This window comes from Orbicella franksi, chromosome 14 (genome assembly GCF_964199315.1).
Source record: "Orbicella franksi chromosome 14, jaOrbFran1.1, whole genome shotgun sequence".
Taxonomy (NCBI): Eukaryota; Metazoa; Cnidaria; class Anthozoa; order Scleractinia; family Merulinidae; genus Orbicella; species Orbicella franksi.
The window spans coordinates 17,527,804-17,537,735 of NC_138158.1; the positions used below are offsets into that span (position 1 = coordinate 17,527,804).

Genomic DNA, 9,932 nt, shown 5'->3' on the forward strand with positions numbered 1-9,932 from the left:
CGCATGAGCCTCCATTGCAAACTAGTTCCAGTCCAATACCGAGAATACAAAACTGCGAAAAACAGAGACACTCACGCATGAAAAATCCTCCAACTTTATTTTCTTTAAGCTCGTCATTTCGCCCATGAGCGCAATATTCTGTTAAGTCGCTTTAAACGTTTAAATTGAATGCCAAGAGAGCACTTGCTCCAAGAACTTGAACTAACAAAGAAGACTGCTTACAGGCCCGGTTCACACTACGCCGGAGAATTAGAAAGCACAGCTTTATTTCGACGGTTAGGCCTACCGTCCACACTAATCCGTTACGAAAACGCTCTTCAAACCGGTGAAATTTGAAAACGCCGGCGTTTCGTTTTCGCGTGGACAGAAAACACTTTGAAAACGGAGTTTTTTCGAAAACAATGGCGTCACGATAATCATGTGACTTCCCTGAACGAGTTTTCCTCAAACACAAATCCAAAATGACCGCTGATTGTTGCGTTTTTAAATTCCTCCGGCGCCGTGTGGACGGAAAACATTCGATGCGCTTTCAGAGTGAACCTCCGTTTTCAAATTCCTCCAGCGTAGTGTGGACGGAAAACATTTCATACGTTTTCAGAGTGAAAGCTCCCTTTTCAATTTCCTCCTCCGCAGTGTGGACGGGACCTCAGACAGTTGTAATGCAAAAAGGAATAGAAATTAATTTTCGATGATTCAAATACTGCTTGAGCCTTAGTAGTTGACCATGGATCAGCGCGCATAATTACGCTAAGTGATTCAACAAAGCGACTCGTATAAAATACCTAGGAAGGAAATGCATACTATTAGCTATCTCCCGTACTCTCCACTACCAAAATATTCACACTAGTACTGAGAACTAGAAAACTATTGATCCCTGATGAATACTTGAAACGCGAGGGCTCCTAAATGAACAAACAGCTGTGTTGTGCTTCAAGTAAAGCATTGACATAATATACCACCTATTAAGTTATTACACGAACATCTTAATTCCGTTATTTCGTAAGAGCGATATTTCGCGAGTTTCGAGAATATTTAACATTATTTATTGAGTAGAGCCACTTATTTTTTCGCGACTTCAAATGTTTGCGATTAACAAAAAAAGTCGCAAAAAACGCAGAAATTTAATTTCGCGAAAATGTCCCACAATGGTGAATGGTCAAGTTCACCGTACTTAGGTAATGTTTCAGTTTTTGGTTGTGTCTGAAGAGGCATAAGGTAAAAACCTTTTTTTGTTTGTTTTTTGTTTTAATTGTAAACTTACCCAAACGTTTATATATCACCCTTACAATCTTAATCTGGTACAGACGAGGGACATTTTCGACTTTGTACTACACAGATCACACGGTAGCCACGCTTATCAAATGTGGAAATAAACAGGCACAGGGCAGTATGAGAATTTCCAGAGCAATATTTGTTCGTTTCATCTTCATATCAGCGAAAATGTTAAGCCTCAACTCCGAGACTTACAAACGAAAACAAACTCACAAAGCAAGCCTTCTCGTGTTAGCTTCCATAAACAGGGGAACGTTCAACCTCGACTGTATAACAAATAGAAAAATAGATTTTATGAATAGTTTTGCATTGTGTCTACCACTATTGCATCTGAAACATTATATTCTACATCGACGCAGTCGCCGAAAACTTTATTTTCACTTGAGGAAATAAATGAATTTTGAGGCAGCCACAATTCTGGATTGAAACTTTCAATGATAGAGAATAAGATTTATGAAATGCTATATTAAAGAAGTCCTTTCTGTTTTAAAGGAAAATAAAACCAGACTTGAGTACTTATTGTAAGGTCCACGCACAACTTCGTGAACGTGCACAAAAAAGATCTTTGCGACCAATCTTTAATGAATTGTTTTAGCTTTGTCCATAGTGTGGTTACTGCTGACAGTCCACAAACAACGAGCTCAATGTAATTGCTTGTAACGGTTTCTCATTGACTGACGAAAGCAAAACCAGTTCAAAGTTATTATAGAGCCAATCAACACAGATGCAAGAAACGCTACGAGCCAATCACCACGCAAAGGCAAAGAAACGCTGTTGGCAAGCGCGGGAAAAGTCGCGTTGCATTCTTTACGTAATTACGTGATTGGCTAGAAGGCTGCATCTTAATGCTGATTGGCTAGGTAGGCAGCATCTTAATTGTAATTGGCAGAAGGGTATTGCGGCATTGCGGCAAATTTTACGAAACTTACGTGCTTCGGGGCTTGTAAAATGCAAAACCACACAAGCACATGATTATTTTACTTTAATGCAGCGACTAATCGAAAAGCGCCACATTAAGTGGATCTACACTGACCAAAAAATGGCCCGAGAAGAAATACTATTTCCTAGAAAATTACAAAAATTGTGACTGTACATTGATTATTCGTTACGAAGGTATAGTGCCATTTTGACTTTGAAGCCTGGCCACGTGAACGTAGATCTTCAAGGCAGGGCCTAATTTGATTGACATACCAGTCAAAACGTCATTTCTAGACATCAGTAGCAATGCTTTACCATCGATTTCCTAGAAAACAAGGGACAAAGAGTTAGTTTGGACAACAGATATGTTGGCGTGATCCTCGAAGGTAGCTGTTAAAAAAGCCTGATGCCGAACGTCAACCCAATGCCAGACTCTCTCTCCTTTGCCTTCCTTATCGTTGTCTTGTCTCCTCCACGACGAAGGGCAAAGGAGAGAGAGCCTTGGATCGAGGTTGGCCGAACGTCACGCACCCTCCTCCCAGTGACGCTTCGGGCTCGTCACGTGTTCCTCCACAATGTGGAGTAAGAACAGATTGCGTGACAAATCTACAAAACGTCTCCTTCTTTTAGAGATTAACGACCAAGTCAATCAAAAAAATGAACTGTATATCTGTTACGTGTTCTTTCGATATACTTTCAATCCCCTTAACCTGCTCAACGTATCTTATAATGGTGACAAAAAAGTCATTCTTCAGCTGACTATGAAAGGCAGGTCTTTCTAAACTGAACCATGAAAAAAACCTTCATTATCCAAAAACACAGTGCAAAATTTGGTGATTACTCTCACCTGGTTTTGAAATGACTTTGCCTCTTCAGGAAATCCTAAAGAGCTGAAAAATGACACAACCTCAGTGACTGTCCACAGTGCAGTGTCTGGTGGAAGATTACTTTTACTCTTTTCTGTATCTTTAGCTGAATCGCGACTTGCAGTTGACATTCCCTTACCAGGAGAATCTGCAAAAGTTAAAAAATATACAACTAATAAACAAGTACATCCACACATTTTATTAAGGTTACAGTATACCTTCAGATCGGCAATTTTTTTCAAATTTGGATTTTTGGTTCAAAGTAATGGTCGAAGAGTAATCTCTAATTTCTGAAAACAAAATTGAAAAAAACCTAATATTGGCGGAGAAATGGAGGTTTAACGTTATGGCCGGAAGTAAAAGTTCCCTCTTGATTGACAGCCCTATAACGTGTATGCAATAAACCGAGACTACTTTCGCGGGAATATTACCGATATGGATACCACGAATTGGCTGGCTACTCAGTTAATCAGCATTGTTAATCCAAGCATTTTTCGTATTAGATGTAATTCTATTACGTTATAAGTAAACATGGACCACGGAAAACTCCGTTGACCAGTTCGAAAAAGCGAAGAATGAATGAAAATACATCACTGAGTGAAGAAGCGAAAGTTGGCCTCGCGGATGAAGCTACGGACGTATCAAGCGGGCAAAAAGATCGAGTCAAGAGAAGAGAAAGGTTGTGTAAAATTTGGGAACTCGACAGCGATAACAGCGATGTTAACAGTGACTCTTTTGTTGAGTTCGATACCGATGAATCGTCCAACTCATTGACATCCATTGGAATATTATCCATGCACATTTGCTCTGCCGCGCTTTCTTTAGTTTGTTCTCGTCGCCCAGCTACTCTAGCGTTCGTATCCTTTTTCGTCTTCCCCAATTTGCCAAACCAGCTTCAAGAAAAACCCAGCTGCAGAAAAATTATCTCTCTGCCTTGAGTGCATTGCGAAACGCAAGGTTTTTTTGGAGATTCACGCGTGAATTTCACCGCCAGTTAATGGTAGTAAATTTTCCAAGCGCTGATTGGCTCAGTGATCTGAGAACCCAGTTGAAGGCGTTTCTGGGCGGAGTTTGTTTGCGAAGCAAGCTATTTTTCTTAGCGCTGTTTTCTCGAATAAATTTTTTCGCCTGAAGCAGACACTTTAAAGAGTTACAACTCAAAAGGAATTTGTTTGTTTGCCCTCAAATTTGGACAGTAGCTAGATTAACATATAAAAAACAAAAACGTGTCTGCGAATTGTTTATTTCGAAATACTTTTTCTCCGAGAGCGATTTTTGTACGATCACTTGACATTTTTTAAATCCTGTTTCGAAAATGTTCTGTAACTTTTTATTGAATTGAATATGGAAAAACGCAGACACACTTTTTTAGCGCTTTTTGTCCTGAAACCGAGGAAAAAAATAAATTGGCAAAAAACAAAATGCGCTTTGACTTGTAGTCAAGCAGTCCAATATTTTTTGCAATATTTTTTTCAATATATTCTTTCAATATATTCTTTCAAGGTCTTTGATGTTATGCTTGTCACAGCAGTCAAAAATACAATCATTAGTCATATAAGTTTTGAACATCAGAGTGCTTGTTAGTAAGAAGTGCAGTAAACATGTCTTACTTGGCAAACCGTTAGCAATGTTCTTTGTTGTATTAGGGTCTGAATGAATGCCATTGGACTGGCTGTGACTGGCTGAATGTAGATCACTGTTCACCCCTCTTGCTTGCCCTGATGAGTTTGGTTTTGAATCACTTGATGCAGCAGATTGGCTCAGCATTTCCAACTCTCGTTGAACATTTTCAGCATCAACTGCACAAAAAAAAAAAGAAACAATATATTAAATTCCATTTAACTGCTGCATGTTGTTCCTGTGTTGGACATCTGGATCACGTGGTCTTCAACAGTCAAGGCTGTGGTCTAAGAAAAATGTTGAGGAGCCCAAAGTTTCCTAACAACAAAATCCTGGCTGCCCTGAGCACTTAAGCTTACAGTGTATCAAAAAAGTACTAAGTTTATTTTTCCAGTCGCCCAAAGGCAAAACATTAGTCACCTCTGGTATCCGGGCGCTTCTAGAGCACAGCTCTGTGACTTCCGCTGAGCACTAACTAGGTTGTTAGGTGTGGGCGTAATGGTAGTTTTCAGGCTGGACTCTGGATCGAGCGTTCAAAGTTTGAGCCAGGCTTGTCTGTATATATAATATTCTACTGTGTTTTGTTTATCTTCATCAGCTTCTAAATTGCAGTCAACATTAAGGTCATGGTTATAACATGTGTTCATGCCTTTCAATTATGTTTTGCATTTTTTGGTCTTTTCTTTTTTTTTGGTATTATTTTTTTGCTCACCTTGAATATGAATATCTTTTACTTCAACAGTACATTCACCCATGATTTCTTCATCACACTGTAGGTGTAAATCATCTCCCAGAATCATATTACTCCCACCTTCTGTCTTAATTGTTGTCTCGAAGCCACTGGAGTCAGAAAGACGTACTGGATTTATGGGATGATTCTGGCAATTGTAACAAACCCATTTTCCTGTTTGCAGAAAACATGAAACATGGTTATTGCCAGGTCATCCAAAAAGAAGGAGAAGAAGGAGGAGGAAGCAGAGGTCAGGAGGGGGACGAGGCGGAGGTCAGGAGGAGGAGGAGGAAAAGGGGAAGAAAGAGGAGTAGAGTGTCAGGAGAAGAAGGAAGAAGAGGTCAGGAGGAGGAGGAGGAGGAGGAGGAGGAGGAGGAGGAGGAGGAGGAGGAGGAGCAGGAGGAGCAGGAGCAGGAGGAGGTCAGGGGTGGATTTAGGGGGCATGGATTGAGTGGCTAGCCACCCCCTCTTGGTGAAGCAGAAAATGAAAAAAAATGAAAGTAAGAAACAAAGGCAAAAACTTTGGACAGGTACCTCATTGTTATTTCTAGTTTGTACCATTGCTAGTATTTCAGGTGTAACAATTTTAAATTAATAGGTTCCAGTTCTCAAATTACAACATTTTCAGGGCATGCTCCATTAATTCTGCAACCCTAAAGTACTAGCTCCTCCCCTCCCCACCCCACTTGAAAAATCCTGGATCCACTCCTGAAGGCGAGGAGGAGGAGAAGGGGGTCAGGACAAGGGGACGCAGAAAGAGGAAGAGTTGGTCAAGAAGAGAAGGAAGAGGGGAAGGGGTGCAAGAGGGAAAGAGGAAGAAATATGACAAAGGGAAACAACAGAACAGATTGTAGCAATTCTTACCAATTGGCATTGTGGCTAGAGGGGGTACATGGCACTGCATATGATACCCCTTGTCACAGGCATCACAGAACAATAAACTACTCTGCAAAACAAATAGTTACACACTGCTAGTAAATATCGAAATACACACTTGATGTTATAAGGTCTGGGCTTGATTTGGGTTGCAGCACAGTAAGATCTGGTCACAGAACCTCCCACCATTCATCAAGCAGACCTGTGCTAAAAAATATGAGCCCACATGGATACGAAAAAAGCCCATCAACAGGTTAACTCCAGCCAGTGGCACTTGGGGATGGACCATTACTTCTTTGAGGGAAGGGGGGGGGGGGGGGAGGGTTTGGGCAATTTCTGAAAAAAATCCCCGCACTGCAGAACCTGCTGAAAGAAAAGTTGTGCAGGGGGAGCCATGAGGGAAAAAATGACCAAACACTATCTACTACAATGGTCCTATTTCTGTGCTAAAAAAATTTGTGCACAAGCTTTTGCCCACCAAAAAAGTCTTGCACAACCTAAAGACAAGTGAGAAAACAATTCAATTGCCCCATAAAATTGCTGAACCCCACAACCTCCAAAAATAATGGTCCAACCCTCACATGTACATGTAGATCTTTATCAACTTAAGGCAGATCTTTATCAACTTAAGGTAATCAGTTAACCACCAAGGCAAGTTTACAAATCACAGGTTTTGAATATTAGCCCTACTTCAGAACAAAGGCAGTGGTAACCCATTTACAGGTATACACCTGGGAAAGAGGGAGAGTGTGTAAGTTGAATCCTTAATTGCCACAGTACAAAGCACAATGACCTGAGCAAGTGCTCTCTAGAATCCACCACAATAATCACCATATCACCACAAAGTACACCTCCCAAGAAGGGTAGCATTAGATACTAAAATTGCTTATTAACTGCGAGTGAGGTCTTCATGGGAAAATCTCAAACAGAGACCTTGCCAATACGGTAAGGCAGAAGTTTAATATTTTCCCATAAAGACTGACCGTTGAATGTTAACAAGTTGTTTAGTACTAACATGTATACAACATTTTACTTTCTTTGTACATAGCTGAGGTTCATTATCCACCTGTAGACATTACGAGAGAATTATGCCTAGAATTAGCCAATCAGAGTATGCATAATATATATATCGGCTACAAACACAAGCCACATAATAATCTGTAATACTCAAAGACCGACTTACAGGATCTCCACTGTCATTACATATTATGCAGGCTTTACAGTCTATGCACTGCCATGCACTAGCATCAGACGTGATTCTGTGAACAAGCTCTGGGGAATAATTCATACAACTTGGGTGTGCTGAAAGATAACAAAAAAAGAAAAAAAAATAGAATCACATGAATATTGTATACCTGTGAAAGTACCACTGTTTTTAATTAGTAAACCTGGTAGTCACAGCTAAAACCTTAAGTTTATGGAATTTAACAGTGATATGTACAGAGAAATACTTGGTCACTAAATTTTATCAAGTCGGACGAAATCATACACACAAGTATATCATGTAGGTTTGCATGGTTTATAAACCACTTAAAAATCCAAAACTCTTCTAGAGGCCCAACAAAACTTAGAACAATGTAAATACTCACTGGTACATCAAATACTGTCTACATACATACCAAGCGAGTTGTATGAAAAAACATGAACAACGCTGTCTTGTTTACTAGAAGCATGGGTACCTTTGTTGCCACAATCCCTGCATATCAAAAGATCTTCTGGCTCTCCTTGTCTGTTGGACTCTGCAGTTTGTAGACAGAAGTCGCAAACTTGGTCACATGCAGGAATTTCTCTTTCAGGGCTCTGAAATCAAATATGAAAGGAAGTAATTAATGACTAGCAGAACCTGATGCTTTGGTTTACAGATCAATTTTTCCAAGGAAATACAATGTGCAAACTGTTGTACATCCCTTGATTTATTTCAGGCTTTTAATACTCAACTCATTTTGCAAAATAAGAACTGTTGCAACTACTCATTTCAGCATGTGCAAGTTCGTATTTAATGAGGGTTTAAATGCCAGCATTTTATCAGACAGATTCTTGATCAGTAGTTTCTTACACCAGGTTTTTCGTATGATGTACAGTACTGCTATACAGTACATGTTCAAACAGGACAAGCTACATTGCATTGTCAGTTTTAAAAGTCAAAATGTGTCAATAGTTCTTTAGCACAATGATGATGATGAAGGTAATTGTAAATTATGCCAATGACGAGGACTATTGTGAAAGAGATCATTTGAATACATATAATCTTGTGCGGTTGGTGTAAATTTTAATAAACCAGTCAAACATGGACACGGGTGATTACTAACAATAACTCATGGTACAGTAAATTTCCAATGAGAGCTCTGTTTATTGTTACATATTGTTACTCAAGGAGTATTATTCTGTAAAAGTCTCCAACTGGATTTAAATCATTATTCCATGATTAACAGAATTATCAATTAATTTGATTATTCAAGTCAGTAAGATAAACGGAACACCAGTATACATACTTAGAAGCTTCGACCTCTCTAAAAACACATATTAAAGGTTAATAACAATTTTGATCATGGTTCGATTCGTTGCAGTTAAATTTATTAATTGCCCATAAACAAAATAGGATAATTTTGTGTTAACACTAAACCTGGCCTAAAAGTACACAATGGAAAACACAAGATCGTAATTAATGCGTGACGCGGAAATAGGCTCATATACATGTCCACATTGCGTCCAACGACTGCAAAAGGCAAACAAACGCCTCCAAAAAAAGTTTACTACATTTGCCGTCTGCTTAGGGTTGTACACTTGGAAAAACTACAATCCCAGCTGGGAAAGAAGAAACATCACCGAATAGTAACGATATATCACAACTGAACGCATCGGCGTTGAGTCGCATGCATCTAACACGAATCTACTTGTCCACATGCATACGGTCACAGCTAGAGAACTTTCCCTAGCGAACAGTCATGCATGTTACGCGAATGATAAACTAAGTCTTGTTGTACGGTAGTATGGCTTACCTCGGCGGATTCCAGTAATCTATACATGCCCTCGCTTACAGACCAAACACGACCATGATCTAAGTCTTCCTTCAACGCGATTTTGATCCTGGCCTTCAGATTATGGTAATAGGGGTGCCGAGCGCTGATGAATTTCTCAATATCCACTGCGCTGACGCCGTACCCACGATCAAGTGCTCGAATCGCTTCGCCCACCCATCGGGCGGCTCTCGAAACTTTACCGGCTCCGATGACTCTGTGCCAACCGGACGCATTGCGATAAGAAATTGCGCCTTTGAAAGACCTCTTAGTCACGATTCCGCTGGCGATGAGCGCGGCTAAATCTTCCTCTGTGTCTCGTTGATCGATTCCGTGACATTTATGCATCGTCCGGCAAATTCGCTCCAAGTCGGGCCTCGATTTCCGACTTCGAAGCAAGTTGATACATTCCAGAATCCAGTTCATATACTTCGGACGCTTTTCGGCCATGTTGGGTACAGTCGGGTAATGGAGGAAGGAGTGTGAATGATTGTTCTAAGTTCCCGTGAGCCAGGGAGTATTTCGTTTGGTCAGAGAAACGCTGTCAGCGCTGCTCGTTCACATGCCGACCCGACTTAATGGTAATTTTTCACGCAAAAACAAACCAAGCGCGCCGCCACTGCGCCCGCGATT

At 40.3% G+C, this 9,932-nt stretch overlaps 1 protein-coding gene across 1 annotated transcript; it reads right to left on the reverse strand.

Annotated features, from left to right (window-relative positions):
• Positions 1–81: 81 nt before the first annotated feature.
• On the reverse strand, positions 82–9,895 carry LOC145467365 (histone acetyltransferase KAT6A-like). The gene is made up of 8 exons (XM_081450915.1): positions 9,282–9,895; positions 7,962–8,082; positions 7,466–7,584; positions 6,271–6,352; positions 5,389–5,580; positions 4,667–4,855; positions 3,038–3,204; positions 82–2,515 (listed from the first exon to the last, which is right to left on the reverse strand). The coding sequence occupies exons 1-8, from the start codon at positions 9,747–9,749 to the stop codon at positions 2,378–2,380; spliced, it is 1,476 nt and encodes a 491-aa protein (XP_081307041.1). The 5' UTR covers positions 9,750–9,895; the 3' UTR covers positions 82–2,377.
• Positions 9,896–9,932: the final 37 nt, after the last annotated feature.

Bases quoted from the DNA above. Each gene is read 5' to 3' on its own strand.
- LOC145467365 (XM_081450915.1), bottom strand. From the start codon at position 9,749: ATGGCCGAAAAGCGTCCGAAGTATATGAACTGGATTCTGGAATGTATC. The intron at 8,083-9,281 runs GTAAGCCATACT...ATTTGATTTCAG, and splicing joins GATTACTGGAATCCGCCGAG to AGCCCTGAAAGAGAAATTCC. The intron at 5,581-6,270 runs GTAAGAATTGCT...TTCTGCAAACAG, and splicing joins TCTAGCCACAATGCCAATTG to GAAAATGGGTTTGTTACAAT.